The 19,168-nt window shown below is 37.7% G+C and overlaps 1 protein-coding gene and 1 long non-coding RNA gene across 3 annotated transcripts in view; both read left to right on the top strand.

The window, feature by feature from the left end:
• The window catches only part of LOC119075295, a 303,810-nt gene extending 287,124 nt beyond the window's left edge, over window positions 1-16,686 (top strand). For both annotated transcript variants that reach the window (XM_037181706.1, XM_037181707.1), the window contains 2 exons: window positions 14,677-15,745; window positions 15,824-16,686. In XM_037181706.1, the coding sequence (XP_037037601.1) occupies window positions 14,677-15,745; window positions 15,824-16,270 (1,516 nt within the window). In that variant the 3' untranslated portion in view covers window positions 16,271-16,686. The remainder of the gene's footprint in view (window positions 1-14,676; window positions 15,746-15,823) is intronic.
• Window positions 6,103-7,547, top strand: LOC119075296. Its single transcript, XR_005087362.1, has 2 exons — window positions 6,103-6,182; window positions 7,503-7,547. It is a non-coding gene; the product is annotated as an uncharacterized LOC119075296 (long non-coding RNA).
• Window positions 16,687-19,168: the final 2,482 nt, after the last annotated feature.

Raw genomic sequence — 19,168 nt, forward strand, 5'->3', positions numbered from 1 at the left:
CTTCACTTAACTGTTGCAGCATAAGCTGAGCCTGACCTAGATTCGCTGCTATCGGTACAATGTCATCAGCGAAGCGGAGATTGCTCAGGTACTCTCCATTTATCTTTATTCCCATTTTACTCCAGTTTAACTTCCTAAAAATACTCTGCAGAATCGCCGTGAATAATTTCGGTGAAATGGTGTCACCCTGCCTTACACCTCGGCCAATTCTGAATTTCTCCGTGCTCTTATGAAGTTTTATACATGAAGTAGCATTTTTGTACACATATCGAATTGTGTTGGAGTACCTTGAGTCTACTCTACATTCGTCTAATGCGTCCAATATCGACCATGTTTCCACTGAATCGAAAGCTTTTTCGAAGTCTATGAATAGCAAGACTATGTCGATGTTGTATTCACGACACTTCTCAATAAGCGTTCTCATCACCTGCAAATGGTCGTTTGTGCTGAAACCAGATCTGAAAACACAGGAATAATTGTTTAAAACACAGGAGCAACATTTATTAAATTCAAAACGTTAATATTTGCAGCTGTGTAATTATTTATTAGGAATCAATTGAGAATTATTATTGATCTTGTTAAAAAAGAAATCGTTCCAAATATTTTCATTATTTAACGCACTTACTTGCAAGGGTTTGGGGTTAAGCAAAATGTCAGAATTTCGCCCATTCCAAGGTAATGCGTTAAGGCTGAATGAATCGTGAGCTGGAAGCCGAAAGAATTGGGGTTAAGGGACCAACGTTGAACAACACGATCAGGAAGCCCAAGGATAGAACGATCCCAGAATTCTTATTAGCTACTAGTTTAAGCTTTAGAAGGACGTCTTTAAAAGACGCCAATAACCTTTTGCTCAGATAGGTTCAAAAGAATGGGCAAAGCTCTATGGAAAAGAATGTTCAAAAAGAGTAACACTACCCCGTCGGGCACTGTGCACTTTGATAGGCACTGTGGTCCCGAAACGTGCAGAAATGTTCGGGTCAGAGCTCGGGGATTACCGGGGGCGAGCAAAGTAAAGCTTTCATACTCACCAACCCGCAGTAGCAAGCGTGGTGTTTTAATGCTAAAAACCTTCAAACGAAGCCACAACGAACTATACATTGCCACATATAATGCCAGAACATTGTCGTCAAGACAAAAAATGCAAGAAATGGGAGAAGAGCTAGAAAAGATAAAATGGGATGTGGTGGGAGTGAGCGAAGTGAGAAAACCTGGAGAGGAATGCCTGAAATTACAATCAGGGCATACATTCTTCTATCGAGGAAGTGACAGTCAGATGCTGATGCACGGTGTCGGATTGTTCATACATAAACGATGGTCGGATCGCATAACTCACATGAAAAGCATATCCGATCGAGTGATACAGTGTCAAATTAATTCAGGTTTACGCACCCACGTCCACCCATGATGACGAAGAAGTAGAAAGATTCAATGAAGATGTCGAGAAAGCTCTGGACGAAAACCCATCACATTACCAATATCTAATCGGTGATTTCAATGCGAAGCTGGGAAAACGAGAAGAAGACTCCGAAGTTTATATTGGTAGTTTTAGCAACGACCAAAGAAATGAGCGTGGAAATACTCTACTCAACTTCCTACAGCAACACAATTTGTACGCAATGAATTAATTTTTTGCCGGAAAGCCTCAACGGAAATGGACTTGGGTTAGTGCAGATGGTGTAACGAAAAATCAGATCGATTACATCATAACTGGCTGTAAGTCAACCGTTAAGAACGTTACGGTCCTAAACAATTTTTCAACCGGTAGTGATCACCGAATGGTTCGTGCAAGAGTCACGTTAAATACCAGATTTCAAAGATCACAACTAGTTTAAAAAAGTGAAAGGATTGACGTACAAAGGCTTTACACACAAAATGAAGCATTTGCTACGAAAATGACTGCCGAATTAGATAACGTCAACAATCAATGTGAAACATTGGACGAATTGAATACCAAAATCGTCGATACAATAATGGGTTTCATGAAATCCAAATGCAAATTCGTCCAAGGGAAAGAATCAAAACTCAGCAGAGAAACATTAGACCTGATCGCAAGCAGAACAGAGTTGGTAAAAAACGGAGGACGAGATTCGGTGGAACACCGGAACTTGTCTAAAAGTATCAACAAAGCAAGGAGATCAGATGAAAGAAAATATAATGTCCAATTGGCTCAAAACATAATTGAAGCTAACTGCAAGATGAAAGTCCTACGGAGAAAAATGACAAACGCCAAAAAAGAAATCTTCAAATTACGAGACAAAACAGGAACGATCCAAACGGATCGAAATGCGGTATTAAACATTGCAACAGAATTTTATGAGAATTTGTTTTCTTCAGCAAGACAGAGTCCAACGGAAGAAACCGAAGATAGACCAATAATAAGAAACGTGGGATCGGAGGATATGCCCGACATAACTGTTGATGAAGTCAAAGCTGCAGTAGCCGAGATGAAAAACAAAAAGTCTCCCGGAGAAGATGGTGTTCCAGTGGAAGCCATTAAACTAGGTGGAGACTCCTTATTAAAGGCAATCACGGCTTTGTTTAATCGATGTTTCCAATGGGAAGAAGTACCGGAAGCCTGGGAAAATGCGATAATTACATCGCTGCATAAAAAAGTAGACATAACAAAGCTGGAAAATTACCGACCCATAAGCCTATTGTCAACACTCTACAAGTTGAAAATCATTACGAAGAGGAACACTAACAAGTTCGACTTCTACCAACCTGTTGAACAAGCTGCTTTCAGATCTGGTTTCAGCACAAACGACCATTTGCAGGTGATGAGAACGCTTATTGAGAAGTGTCGTGAATACAACATCGACATAGTCTTGCTGTTCATAGACTTCGATTCAGTGGAAACATGGTCGATATTGGACGCATTAGACGAATGTAGAGTAGACTCAAGGTACTCCAACATAATTCGATATGTGTAGTGTACAAAAATGCTACTTCATGTATAAAACTTCATAAGAGCACGGAGAAATTCAGAATTGGCCGAGGTGTAAGGCAGGGTGACACTATTTCACCGAAATTATTCACGTCGATTCTGCAGAGTATTTTTAAGAAGTTAAACTGGAGTAAAATGGGAATAAAGATAAATGGAGAGTACCTGAGCAATCTCCGCTTCGCTGATGACATTGTACCGATAGCAGCGAATCTAGGTCAGGCTCAGCTTATGCTACAACAGTTAAGTGAAGAGGCAAGCAAAGTTGGCCTCAAGATGAACTTATCGGAAACAAAAGTCATGACCAACATCGGGGACGATAGAGAAATCAAAATTGGTGACACTGTCATTGAACGAGTCGACAGCTATGTATATCTAGGACATAAACTGAAGTTAGATCTGGACAACCAAACTGCAGAAATAAGACGTAGGATTGGTCTTGCATGGGCAGCGTTCGGAAAAGTCAGACTAATTTTCAAAAGCAAAATGAATAATAGTCTGAAACGCAAAGTTTTTGATACTTGTGTCCTTCCAGTGCTCACTTATGGAGCGGAAACGTTAACTTTAACGAAAGCATCCGAAGATAAATTGAGAGTGACACAAAGAGCCATGGAACGGAGTATGCTTGGAATAACACTCAGAGACAGAATGACGAATCAATGGATTCGACAACAAACCAGGGTCGTTGATGTCATGGAAAGAATAGCATCTCTGAAATGGAGCTGGGCGGGACATATTGCAAGAAGGACAGACGAACGTTGGACCAAAAAGATCATGAACTGACGACCATATATAAGACGAGCTATAGGTAGACCACCAGAGAGATGGACAAACGGAATTAAGAATATTGCAGGTACAAACTGGCAGCAAATGGCAATGGATCGTACGAAATGGAAAGAAGTTGGAGAGGCCTACATCCAGCAGTGGAGAGAAACAGGCTGAAAAAGAAGAAGAGGAAGAACGTTTTATGGTTACGAAAAAATATTTATGATGTATTATCTAATTAGTTATTTAATGTGGGGGTTTTTGTTGTTTGAAAAGTCTGAATATTCTTTACTTTAGGCTTTTAGGTTTCCTGTGTATTAGTGAAAGAACGTCGGATTCGTTTTTAGACTTAGGACAACTTGTTTGCTGTTTAGTAACAGTAACTTTTAGACTATTAATTGCTTTTTTCTACTATTCAGATAAATAATAAATGTTTTTAAATGTTTACTATTCAGAATGTTTTTACTACCTCAAGCCGTTTAACACATTCAAAATAATTGCGGCTTGTCAACTTTCGGAACTAGAAGAAAGTGACGACAAGAAAAGTTCAAAAGAACTGTAAGTTCCTTATGCTTAAATTACTGCCGCAATTCTCATAAAAAACCATCTGGAAAAAGAACAAAAGAATTCTTTAATTCTGTTTCCACAGATGGGGTAGGGATATCCCGTGCTAAAATTTGCACCTGAAATGGTGTTTATTAGGTTCGGAGGGCCAAAATACTGGAAACGTATTTTTTGTAAATTTTTAAGACGTTTTAGCACATTCTAAAGCAACTGTTTGTCTCACTCTAACCAACGTAATTGTCAATACGAATGAATGATTCTTTAGAATGTCCTAAAGATTTCTTTATTTTTCAAAGCAAAAAAAAAGACTTCTCGCATACGGCGCAGTCAGGAAAAAAACGATCTTTTCTAGCAACAAATATTACAATAAATAAAAATCATCTGCTCTATTACTTCCTAAAGCGTTTTTAAAAATTTTACGTTTCCATTTTTTTTGCCCTCCGGACCTATTAAACACCATTTCAGGTGCAAACTTTAGCAAGTTTTCCCTTCTATGCAGATCAAGTTCGAATAGTGTTGAAAAGAAAGAATGTCGTTCAGTTGCAAACTCTTTTTAACTTTGGGCTGCTGTTACTTTCTCAAGTGGGCCTTTATTTTCGTGGTATAATTTGAACAAAAAACAAGGCATCAGAACAGTCGGAGCGTTTGCTGCGACTTAGCCCCGTACGACCCGTAATCCTATTTCGTCCGTAACCATAATACGTCCGTAGCCGTAATACGCCCGGAACCCTAATACGTCTACAACGCTCTAATGCGTCTGTTACCAAAATGCAAGTCAAGTAGGGCATGGTCAAATTTACTGAAAGTGTTCATTTTTAAAATTGCGGTTTCCGAAATTGAAATTGAAATTTCCTTGATCTGACGCTCATTCGTAAGTCTGGACATATAATTACGAACTGGTACACAAAATCTATAGCTTCTAACCGTATTTTGAACTACCATTCGGCACACCCACGATATGTCATCAACAACACAGCTACGTCACTGGTCAAGAAAATTGTAAAGTACAGCCACCCACAATTTCATGAAGAAAATCTAGCCCGTGCAAGATCCATTTTAGACAAGAACAGTTTTCCACATAAGAAAATTACCAACATCATCAACAAGGCCACACGTCCCAACAACGTCACTCCTACAGCCCGTACGAGCACGACCACACCGAATATTGTTCTATTGCTTACGTTCCACGACTATCTGAAGCATTAAAGCGCCAAGTACAATATTTTATCCCAGATGTGACCGTTGCGAACCGACCCGATGACAAATTGGGGCGCCTGTATTCGAAACAAAAGGACAAAATAGATGACATGCAGACGTCCGACGTAGTATACCAGATCACTTGTTCATGTGGATCTCTGTACATTGGAGAGACATGTCAAAGGGCATGCGTCAGAAAACAACAGCATAAGAATTCAGTCTCACTGACCAATCTGGCTAAACCTAAGACAGCCTCGGCACTAGCCCTCCACACCAAGACAACTGGTCACGAATTCGACTTCGATTCCATGAAGGTTTTGGATCGCCAAAGAGTCAAGAAAAAGCTCCAAATATCAGAGGTGAACCATATCATCATGAACAAGGGCAAGACCTGCAACTACAAACAGGACACAGAGCATATCGCACCGGCTTATTCGAACATTTTGCATCTTCACAAGTCCAACAACACCGGCGCAATGTCCACACAGAATCATCAATTCATACCGGTTAGCTAATAGTCCCAACCCTCATCATATTTAACCAATCAGCACCTGACAACAGTTTGTTTACATTTAAATGAGTGCTTTCGTCTCGAAGTTAGTCTATCCAAAGTCTTTTTCAATTTTTTATCGTAACCAAAATTTGCACTTTGCATGGTTTAAATCAGTTTTAATATCACGACGTTTTCCTCAATAAGGAATTAAAGAAACTACAGGTAAACAATCGCGCTTAAATTTTCTTTTTAGCCCCGTACGAAGTACTGGGGGCTTATAAGATTAATATGCCGTTTGTAACACGTCGAATTGGAAGCAGACAGTAAGGGCAAAGCTTTTGGTTATGTTCATAGATGACGAATCCGCAATAAAAAAATGTCCGTCCGTCCGTCCGTCCGTCCGTCCGTCCGTGACCCCTCTAGCTTGAGCAAATCACAACCTTTTTTCAAAATTCTTTTTTTCCCCGATTGGTATCGACAAAAGTAAGGTCAAGTTCGAAAATGGGCATGGTAGGGTCGGCCCTTCCAGAGCTAGGGCCCTATAGGTGTTTTTCAGTCTTTCGACGATATCTACCGAAATACGCACGTAATAGCTGCTTGTGATATATCAAATGAAAGGTATTGACGAGTAGAACAAAGTTGCTGAACATTGTTTTTGTGTAGGATGCAACGCGAGCTTGTTGGGAGGGCTCAAAGGTCCTAAGTGTTTTTTCCACATAAATCGAGTAAATCTCATCCGATTTTGCCAGATTTAGTTTTTTATGGAAGGTAATTGAATACCGAAAAGAACGTGGCGAAAAAAGTTTCAAATTTGGGCCCTTGGACTAAGGCCGCTACTCGGCCCTAAGTGTTTTTTGCACATAAATCGAGTAAATCTCATCCGATTTTGCTAGATTTTGTTTCATTTGAGAGATAATTGAATACCGAATAGAATGATGGCAAAAAATGTTTCAAATTTGGGCCCTTGGACTAAGGCCGCTACTCGGCCCTAAGTGTTTTTTGTACATAAATCGAGTAAATCTCATCCGATTTTGCTAGATTTTGTTTCATTTGAGAGATAATTGAATGCCGAATAGAATGACGGCAAAAAAAGTTTCAAATTTGCGCCCTTGGACTAAGGCCGCTACTCGGCCCTAAGTGCTTTTTGCACATAAATCGAGTAAATCTCAACCGATTTTGCTAGTTTTTGTTTTATTTGAGAGGTAATTGAATACCCAATGGAAAGTTGGCAAAAAATTTTGGGTTTCTAAAATAATGTCGTAAATTGTTGGTTTTATTTGAGAGGTACTTCGTACGGGCTTTCGTAATTGCGCTATGCGCAATTTTAAAAATGAACACTTTCAGTAAATTTGACCATGCCCAACTTGACTTGCATTTTGGTAACAGACGCATTAGAGGGTTGTAGACGTATTAGGGTTCCGGGCGTATTACGGCTACGGTCGTATTATGGTTACGGACGAAATAGGATTACGGATCGTACGGGGCTAAGTCGCAGCAAACGCTCCGACTGTTCTGATGCCTTGTTTCATGTCGAATAAATAGAGCCCTGAAGATGGTTTGATTCCAAACCGAAACGTTGGCTAGTTAGAAAAGAAAAACCAGTTTTTTCTTCGTTTTTCATATGGCACGATAACCCTCAGCAACACAACGTCATTCTAAAAAAATTAATAAATTATTGGCAACGTTCTTTTCTATCACAACAATCACAGCGATCACAATGACACTAGACGGAACACATGTTGTTGCTGACATTTACTTTCGCATCTTCGTTTGAGAGCCGAAAGTACTTTCGCTCCTCTGTTGTTGCTGTCATCTACTTTCGCATCTTCATTTGGGGGGCGAAAGTACTTTCGCACCTCTTGTCATGTCGTGGCTTACTGAGAGCTGAATTTTTAAACTTTCGCATCTCATTCGGGAAGCGAAAATTACAATTTTCGTAGTTAGTGTAATGAAATAGTCATTTTCATGCTTCGGGGCCGAAAATGAGGGCAATTTTTCGAATTTTTTCGGGTTTCCGGCCCTCTGCATGAAAACTCACATGTGCACCTGTTTGGGACGGTTGATTTAAGGCACTTTCGCTTGTAAGCCTCACTTCGTTCGGCCTACAATCCGCGAAATTGCCTAAAATCAATCGTCCAAAACAGGTACACAAATGACTATTGTGTGCCTGATTTGGACAATTGATTTTAGGCTATTTCGCGAGTTGTAGGCCGAACGGAGTGAGGCTTACAAGCGAAAGTGCCTAAAATCAATCGTCCAAAGCAGGTGCACATGTGAGTTTTCATGCAAAGGGCCGAAAACTCGAGAAAAAATCAAAAATTCCCCTCATTTTTGGCCCGAAGCATGAAAAGTCAATATACATAATGCGAAAGTCGACTATATAATGTAATAGTCAACTCTTGTCAATAACTGTACTCGATCAAAATTGAAATGAAGCGTGCGCCAGTGCTCTTATTAAAATTAACACACGAAGTTGATACTTTTTGTTGCTGAATGATTTGTTAGTTATTTGTTAATTTTTGAGTGTGTTATTGTTGTGACGGCTAAATAATTAAATTTTTCATTTACCAGCCAGCCCCCTGCCTCTTTATTTTAAAATGTTCTACTGTTTGCGATACGTATCAACTTTCGATTTTGGAATTAAAAAAAAATAGTTTTCTCATATAACTAGAAGCATGAACAACGTTGTGCTCGCCTCCCCTCGATTTATTTTAGAAGCAAACTGTAGACGCTCTTGTTGGAATCAAAGTTCTGAAAGAACAGGTTAAGACAACCACGAAGGCGGGTGACACCAAATTTTATAAACGCACTCACTACAGATAGTTTGAGAAATCAACTTGAAGAAAATATTTTTTTTTGGAAAATTCAGAATTTTGTTTTTGTCAAGGTGCATTTTTCATATGAACTGCGCAGCCGCCCGGGTGAAAATTAAGGTCTCAGTGAGACTGTAAAATGAGCATGATCAACGGTCTCATTTCAGTCTCATTACGTTTTCAGTCTCATTTCTTTCTCAATATTTTATTTCTTTGATGATTGTTGAACTTTGGCTGAACGAGACTGACCGAGTGGTCTCTTTTTCAATATTTCATGAGATTTTTGAGACCGACCGAGTGGTCTTCCTTGGATTATTTTTCGTTGGACTTTGGGAGACTGACCGAGTGGTCTCGTTTTGAATATTTTACGAGAATGTAAGAGACCGACCGAGTGGTCTTTCCTGGATTATTTTTCGTTGGACTTTGGGAGACTGACCGAGAAGTCTCGTTTTTGAAGATTTTACGCGAATGTAAGAGACCAAACGAGTGGTCTTTCCTGGATTATTTTTCGTTGGACTTTGGGAGACTGACCGAGTGGTCTCGTTTTGAATATTTTACGAGAATGTAAGAGACCGACCGAGTGGTCTTTCTTGGATTATTTTTCGCTGGACTTTGGGAGACTGACCGAGAAGTCTCGTTTTTGAAGATTTTACGCGAATGTAAGAGACCAAACGAGTGGTCTTTCCTGGATTATTTTTCGTTGGACTTTGGGAGACTGACCGAGTGGTCTCGTTTTGAATATTTTAGGAGAATGTAAGAGACCGACCGAGTGGTCTTTCTTGGATTATTTTTCGTTGGACTTTGGGAGACTGACCGAGAAGTCTCGTTTTGAATATTTTACAAGAATGTAAGAGACCGACCGAGTGGTCTTTCTTGGATTATTTTTCGTTGGACTTTGGGAGACTGACCGAGAAGTCTCGTTTTGAATATTTTACGAGAATGTAAGAGACCGACCGAGTGGTCTTTCCTGGATTATTTTTCGTTGGACTTTGGGAGACTGACCGAGTGGTCTCGTTTTGAATATTTTACGAGAATGTAAGAGACCGACCGTGTGGTCTTTCTTATATTATTTTTCGTTGGACTTTGGGAGACTGACCGAGTGGTCTCGTTTTGAATATTTTACGAGAATGTAAGAGACCAAACGAGTGGTCTTTCCTGGATTATTTTTCGTTGGACTTTGGGAGACTGACCGAGAAGTCTCGTTTTTGAAGATTTTACGCGAATGTAAGAGACCAAACGAGTGATCTTTCCTGGATTATTTTTCGTTGGACTTTGGGAGACTGACCGAGTGGTCTCGTTTTGAATATTTTACGAGAATGTAAGAGACCGACCGAGTGGTCTTTCTTAGATTATTTTTCGTTGGACTTTGGGAGACTGACCGAGTGGTCTCGTTTTGAATATTTTACGAGAATGTAAGAGACCGACCGAGTGGTCTTTCTTAGATTATTTTTCGTTGGACTTTGGGAGACTGACCGAGTGGTCTCGTTTTGAATATTTTACGAGAATGTAAGAGACCGACCGAGTGGTCTTTCTTGGATTATTTTTCGTTGGACTTTGGGAGACTGACCGAGAAGTCTCGTGTTGAATATATTACGAGAATGTAAGAGACCGACCGAGTGGTCTTTCTTGGATTATTTTTCGTTGGACTTTGGGAGACTGACCGAGAAGTCTCGTTTTGAATATTTTACGAGAATGTAAGAGACCGACCGAGTGGTCTTTCTTGGATTATTTTTCGCAGGACTTTAGGAGACTGACCGAGTGGTCTCGTTTTGAATATTTTACGAGAATGTAAGAGACCGACCGAGTGGTCTTTCTTGGATTATTTTTCGTTGGACTTTGGGAGACTGACCGAGTGGTCTCGTTTTGAATATTTTACGAGAATGTAAGAGACCGACCGAGTGGTCTTTCCTGGATTATTTTTCGTTGGACTTTGGGAGACTGACCGAGTGGTCTCGTTTTGAATATTTTACGAGAATGTAAGAGACCGACCGAGTGGTCTTTCTTAGATTATTTTTCGTTGGACTTTGGGAGACTGACCGAGTGGTCTCGTTTTGAATATTTTACGAGAATGTAAGAGACCGACCGAGTGGTCTTTCTTGGATTATTTTTCGTAGGACTTTAGGAGACTGACCGAGTGGTCTCGTTTTGAATATTTTACGAGAATGTAAGAGACCGACCGAGTGGTCTTTCTTGGATTATTTTTCGTTGGACTTTGGGAGACTGACCGAGAAGTCTCGTTTTGAATATTTTACGAGAATGTAAGAGACCGACCGAATATTCAGATTGTCGGAATAGCTCAATCAAAAGACAATTTTTTAGTTTTTGCCAATATATTTCGTCCTCAATTCGAGAACATCATCAGGGCTGTAACAAAAACATTTCATTGATAACAACGCAAATCATAGCTGTTCTCGAATTGAGGACGAAATATATTGGCAAAAACTAAAAAATTGTCTTTTGATTGAGCTATTCCGACAATCTGAATATTCATTGATCAGCTCATAAACAATTTGAAGTTGTCACAGTCGAGACCGACCGAGTTGTCTTTCTTGGATTATTTTTCGTTGGACTTTGGGAGACTGACCGAGAAGTCTCGTTTTGAATATTTTACGAGAATGTAAGAGACCGACCGAGTGGTCTTTCCTGGATTATTTTTCGTTTGACTTTGGGAGACTGACCGAGAAGTCTCGTTTTGAATATTTTACGAGAATGTAAGAGACCGACCGAGTGGTCTTTCCTGGATTATTTTTCGTTGGACTTTGGGAGACTGACCGAGTGGTCTCGTTTTGAATATTTTACGAGAATGTAAGAGACCGACCGAGTGGTCTTTCCTGGATTATTTTTCGTTTGACTTTGGGAGACTGACCGAGAAATCTCGTTTTGAATATTTTACGAGAATGTAAGAGACCGACCGAGTGGTCTTTCTTGGATTATTTTTCGTAGGACTTTAGGAGACTGACCGAGAAGTCTCGTTTATGAACATTTTACGAGAATGTAAGAGACCGACCGAGTGGTCTTTCTTGGATTATTTTTCGTTGGACTTTGGGAGACTGACCGAGAAATCTCGTTTTGAATATTTTACGAGAATGTAAGAGACCGACCGAGTGGTCTTTACTGGATTATTTTTCGTTGGGCTTTGGGAGACTGACCGAGAAGTCTCGTTTTGAATATTTTACGAGAATGTAAGAGACCGACCGACTGGTCTTTCTTGGATTATTTTCCGTTGGACTTTAGGAGACTGACCGAAAAGTCTCGTTTTTGAAAATTTTACGCGAATGAAAGAGACCGACCGAGTGGTCTTTCCTGGATTATTTTTCGTTGGACTTTGGGAGACTGACCTAGTGGTCTCACTTCAAGAAAATATTTTTTTGAAATACAGAGACCAAATCAGCAGTCTCATTTTTTTGAAATAGAAAACAACTGAGCGGTCTTTTTTTCAATATTTGACTCTGACCGACTGCAGAGACCTATGAGAGTTCTCTTTTGAACTTAACTTTTAATTATAAACGCAATTTTGTTTCTATCAAGTTTTGCTGCTGTGTTTGCATCGAGTTCTGTGAACAAGTAGCCATTTCGACGGCGTATTTATTTTGATCAGCTGGTATTGGTTTCGTAACTATTTTCTAAAAAACTTTATTACTCACATCATTACTGTATCATTAGTCTCATAAATAATTTAAATAATTAGGTAAAATAAAAGTTTAGTTCTAAAGAGAACTCTCAAAGGTCTCTACAGTGGATCAGAGTCAAAGTATGTCAAAAATTGAAACAGTTGGCCTCTGCATTTAAAAAAAATATGTTCTTAAAATGAGACCACTCAGTTGGTCTCTGCATTTCGAAAAAATATGTTCTTGAAATGAGACCACTCAGTTGGTCTCTGCATTTCGAAAAAATATGTTCTTGAAATGAGACCACTCGGTCAGTCTCATAAAGTCCAAAGAAAAAAAATCTAAGAGAGACCATTCGGTCGTTCGACTACATTCTCATAAAATATTCAAAAACGAGACTACTCGGCCGGTCTCATAAAGTCCAATGAAAAATAATCCGAAAAGACTACTCGTTCGGTCTCTTATATTCTCGTAAATGTTCAAAAACGAGAAAATGTCGAAAAGAAAGTGATAGTTCTCAGATGGCCTCAAAAGGATATCGAAAAAAAATTAAAATGAGACTTCTCAAATAACCTCAAGAAATATCGAAAAGAAAGTGAGAGTTCTCAGATAGTCTCAAAAGACGTCGAAAAGAAAGTGAGAGTTCTCAGATGGCCTCTAAAAGGATCTAGAAAAAACTGAAATGAGACTTCTCAAAGAGTCTCAAAAATATTTTGAGTCTCAAACATAGTCAAATCTAAAAAAGAGACCACTCAGTCGGTCTCGTAAACTATTTTGAAAAGAGACCACTCAGTCGGTCTCGCAAATTATTAAAAAAGAGACCACTCGGTCGGTCTCGTAAAATACAGAAGAAGAGACTACTCGGACAGTCTCGTAAAATACAGAAGAAGAGACCACTCGGTCAGTCTCGTAAAATACAGGAGAAGAGACCACTCGGTCAGTCTCATAAAATACAGAAGAAGAGACCACTCGGTCAGTCTCGTAAAATAAAGAAGAAGAGACCACTCGGTCGGTCTCGTAAAATACAGAAGAAGAGACCACTCGGTCGGTCTCGTAAAATACAGGAGTAGAGACCACTCGGTCAGTCTCGTAAAATACAGAAGAAAAGACCACTCGGTCGGTCTCGTAAAATACAGGAGAAGAGACCACTCGGTCAGTCTCGTAAAATACAGAAGAAGAGACCACTCAGTCAGTCTCATACAGTCTATTAAAACATTTAAAACGAGACTTCTCATCGGTTTCGCAATCATCATCATCATCAATTCATCAGTATATGAGAAGAAACCAGTCTCAAAGGTTCGAAAAGAGACGTCTCACCTCCATACAAAAAAAACGGTCTCAAAAGGGGTCTCACATTCACTTTTTTTTTTACCCGGGCGTTAACGCAATTTGTGTGTCAACGCCTTCGTGATCAACTCAGGGTTGTCTTAACCTGTTCTTACAGAGCCTTAGCTGGAATTCCCTATTTTGTTCGCTTGGTACTCAAATAACAATTTCATGTTCCTTCGTTTTTCCATTCGGTTAGACAAAATTATTTGAAAACCAAATGGCCTGAAATAATGATTTCTATAAATAGTTTGTCAAAAAACAGGAATTTTCCGTTTTAAAAAAATGTGACATGCAAACGTCCCACAAATAAAATTTATTCAGATGTGTAGAAATGAACAGTGGGATCGTGGGTTGTTTAGACTTGTAATATAGTTACATATAGATGTATCAACCCATTCATGTTCAAAGTGAAACGAAATTTGAGTTGGTCCATTGATTCCTTGGCGTAAAAAGCTTTTCAATTCGCACACAGAAAACATTTCTATTTTTCTACCGGAGAGTAGGTATATGTATTGTATGTAATGTGTCGCTGTCGTTCGTTAAATACGAGATACTGAATCTGAACAACCTTTTTGATTCGAGATGGTTTTATTTTTATAAACTTAAAATATCGTGCGGCAGAAAGCTCATTAAGCGAGTTTTTATACACCTATAACCGACACTCTTGAGATGGGTGTTGAATGAAATGTTCAAATAGCTGTCATTATATCGAGATGTGTGGGATGTGCAGTGCAGCTGATTCTTCTTCGATGGAAAAGATAATTTCTTGTTCTAATAAAAAAAAATTATTTGATGGTCTCTGAAATAGAATTCATTGAAACAAATAGTTGCTTTATGATTCAGCACTTAGGCGAAGCATACAAAAGTGTTGATCCATCCTTACAACAAGAATTTTATTTGTCTCTTCCTCAAAATCCATTTTTTGTCGCAAACCAAACTTTAACTAAAACTCATTTGTCATTTTAGTTTCCGCATCAATCGTATTGAAGCAGCCATAAATAAAATGTCTGGTGTCGACTGTGCAGAATCCCTGACAATTTATGATTCGGCTACACCAGATCCAGCCCGAATAATAAAAACATTTTGCGACACATTTTCACGGCCAATGGAGAAGGTTGATTTTGTGAGTACGGGACGATCACTGCACGTACGATTCGAAAGCAAAACAGGATCGTACAGTGGAAGCTCACTGTATTATTGGGCCCATTACGATTTCTTTAATAACACGAAATTCGGTGATGCCGTACCGAATACATTATGTGACGAAATATTTTATGCATGGAAACATCCTCGCGGAAACATTCGATCGTCGTTGAACACATTGATCTATAAGCGAATGTCTGGCAGCGATGTTCGTTGCCAGTATCGATTTGTCACTGACAAACGACTGTTCGCCCGTGTTGTTATTGAAGTGACTTCGGTTACGTTTAAAGAATTACCTTACAATATGAACGCCTGCACCAGATGCCATGAGGAACGAGTTGACAAATTGGTCATATGGGAGGAAAAAGAGAAAGTACAAAATCATTTAGCCTGCTTCTGCGACAATATACCACGGGCTGTACGAGTTATATCGTCCGGCGAATTGATTAGCTTGGAAATGATCGTTCAGGGGCAACATGCAACAACGAGCTATTTTAAGAATCAAAATCCTTTGTTCCAAGCCAACTATGAATTCGCACATGGGCCACTGTGCGGTCCAATTTCATTAGGTCCATCACCAGATGGTGAGTTAGTATTTCCGTTCCGTAATGCAATCGGCTATCCGCATGTTGGGGATCAGAAAAGAGAGAAATGTATATGGGAGTTGAAAGTGGCTGCACAGCGTGATCTATGGATGCATTTGGACAAGTCACGATTTGCTGATAAATCGTGTGATCTTGGACGAATCGAAGTATATTTAGCTGGTCGATTAGAGCCAAGATTTATCATATGTCCAGAAAATGTCAGCTTAGCTAGAGATTTGCCAATACTATCGGCGGCAGAGCTGGGTGCCTTAGATAACGAAAATGAGCCATTGCCAGTATTGATTCAGGTAATAATTTTCGTCTTTTTTTGATCTTTGTAGCTGATGATCAATAACGGATTTTTTTTAATTTTTTTATGATTTTAGTACACGGGTGACAATACACCCGGGCGTAACGCATTCCGAATGGTGTGGACGGAGTTGTTTCATTTACCACGAACACAAGACGGAACCGTAGCCAGATCATTTTTGAAGGACGGTGACTGTGATTTTAAATGCCCCGGTGATACATCTGTGTGTATCCCGAAACATTTGGTCTGCAATGGCATTATGAATTGTCCGAATGTTACAATGACGTCGACGCTGGAATCGCTTACACAAAACATTGAAGAGAATTTGAGAATGCTGGGCATCGTTGACGAAGAGTTACAATTTAAAGTTAAATATTTGACGGACGAATCTCCCGAAATATGTACACGTACCGATGCTGATGATATATCATATGTGATGTTGCTGTTAACTGCGACTGGTCTTACTCTATCATTTGCAATATTTTTGGCTATTTGCTTTAGGATGTGCAGACGTCGAGATTAAGCATTGTTTCCATTTTGTCGTAATCACGTTTCCAATAACTGCCATCTTAAAAATAATTTAAATTTTTCTTCGATATACGAGTAGAATGATACGTCACTGATTAGTTTGTAGCGTTAATATAATTCAATTGCAATATCAACCTAAAAACTCAAAATATGCGCGAATATGTAACTTCACATCAATTAAGAGAATCTCAAAAATGACTTCAAAGTATTTTTTTATACTTTGAATCGTTCAATCAGCAATAACGACATTATTTCTATCCCACACCACCATCTCGCATATTGGATCTGCTAATTGTCAATGTCACTAACTTAGAGAACGCCGAGCGATATCTACAAGCACGGAATTTTGAAAGCCGACACATTTTTTGTTCATGTGTTTTACTCGAGTTTCTGATTTCTCCATATAAAAATACATGTAAAATTCACAAAAAACCAATAAACCACAAAACAGAAAATGTGTCGGTTTTCAAAATTCCGCGAGTGTATGAGCTATTCTCCTAGTTCTTCCTAATATTATAACAATTGTAGACAAATTTGGCAGGTCCAAATGTTTGACGAAAAATGTAACTTTATTAATTCCTTATTTCCAAAGATAGGCGGAGAGCTCGTCTAATATGGCAATTAAATACAAATAGGTATAAATTTGTTATCCAGCTGATTAACAAAACTTTTTTCCCCGGTTGTCAGTGCTGGCACACATAATGGAGTTTTAACAAAGTTATAGTATATTATCCGATAGTCTGACACATAACACTTATTTACCATGGTCATACTTCTACTGCCAATGTTGGATACACATACTTGAACTTTTTACTTTATTATGCTCCCGGTGCAGTGCTCTATGGATTACACTTTCGAAATGTTCTTTTCTGATTTGTCTTGTTACAATATCTTAAATTAAGAATTGTTTTTCGGTTGGATTGCTTCTTCGACGCTCAAAAGAAGAAGATAAAAAGAAGAAAAGATAAACAATTTAAAATTAAAAGATAAAAGAAAAATTAGTTTTTTATAGAGATATTGAACGAATATAAAATTAACCGGTTGCAATTAAATATTCTAATTGAAAGTAATATATATTATATAAATTTGTAGGACATCTATTAAAAAAGAAACGAAAACAAAATACGAAAATGCCCAGAGTAAGAGAGAGAGAGACAAACGATGAAAATATGAAGAAGAGAACAGATACAGTTTGTTCAAAAATGAAATGCACAGTTTTTAGTATTTCGAGACAGTTGAAAATTTCAATCTGTCAGATAGTAAAGGATGCGTTTAATTAACCGGCGCATTAAAAGATTTGAAATTTTAATTGTTTTTTCCACAGCAACAGATTTTTGCATGTTAAGTTTCTTACATTTTTTGCAAATAGCATTTTAATAGTAGGAAACTTAGATTTCGTCAGAAGAATTTGCGAACGGAAAAATTTTAATTTATTTTTAGTCTGAGTATTGTTCTACATCTATAATTTCTCTTAGATCGTGTCTTTATTCAAAGAAATCGATGGCAAAAAATCATCACGGAAAAAATTCAATTATTCGAAGCAAATTTAATGTTGAAAATTTGGTTCGAATATTTAAATATTTGTCACAAATATTTCAAATATTTATGAGAAATAAATTCAAAATTATTTGTCACATTTTTTTTAAATATTTATGACAAATAATTTTGAATTTATTTCTAATAAATAATTTAAATATTTGTTGCAAATTTATAACATATGTTTCACAAATAATTTAAATATTTGTCACAATAAATTTGGAATTTATTTGTCAAAAATATTTAAAATATTTATAACAAATAATTTAAAATTATTTTATACAGTGAACGACATCTCAAATGTCTCACTGTCATTTTTTTCAGAGAATGTCATTGCGAATTTTCAATGACACAATAAAATTCTCAGAAAAATTTGACAGTGAGACATTTGAGATGTCGTTCACTGTATTTTATATATTTGTCACAAATAAATCGCGAATTTATTTGTTACAAATATTTACATATTTGTGCCAAATATTTATATATTTGTAGAAAATAATTGTTGACAATTTTTTTTTCCCTGATGCTTATTCGTGTTTCCAATATCGTCACTTCAAGTGCTGATAAAACGTCTTGTAAAAAATTTGCTAAATGTATGAAGCAGACGGTCTTTCTACAGATTTGAGTATTCAAAGACCATCGGTTTGTTTGAATAGAAACACGATCTAAGAGAAATCATATAGATGTAGAACAATACTCAGACTCAAAATAAATTTACATTTTTCCGTCCGCGAATTCTTCCTACGAAATCTAAGTTTCCTACTATTAAAATGCTATCTGCAAAAAATGTAAGAAACTTAACATGCAAAAATATGTAGCTGTGGAAAAAATCATTCAAATTTCAAATCTTTTAATGCGCCGGGTAATTAAACGCATTCTTTACTATCTGACAGATTGCAATTTTGAAATGTCTCGAAATACTAAAAACTGTGCATTTCATTTTTGAACAAACTGTAAGAAAAATAATTCTATTTACAAGGTCTACTAAAAGTTTTGATTGATCGAAAAGTATACAATTATACAATCTTCAGTCGATTACCCGTAGTAACCTAAAGGTGAAGGAGTACAGTACATGAGCAAAGATGTATTTTTGAAGTTAAGAAAATATATTTAAGAAATCCATAGTTTTAATGTTGACAAAAAATAAATGCAAAAGTCGTGATAAAATTCGATATAAATACAAAATAAGAGAAAATTTTTAAAGAGCACAATTAAATGAACCAGATCTTAGCACAGTTTTCTTTTAGACTCTTCGTAACCGGCGTCTGAATAAATAAGATAACCAACAAAATAATACAAAAATTAATCTCAAAGTTATTAAATTTCATATTTTATTTTATCGATTAAAGGGAATGTG

This window comes from Bradysia coprophila, unplaced genomic scaffold (assembly GCF_014529535.1).
Source record: "Bradysia coprophila strain Holo2 unplaced genomic scaffold, BU_Bcop_v1 contig_197, whole genome shotgun sequence".
Lineage (NCBI taxonomy): Eukaryota > Metazoa > Arthropoda > Insecta > Diptera > Sciaridae > Bradysia > Bradysia coprophila.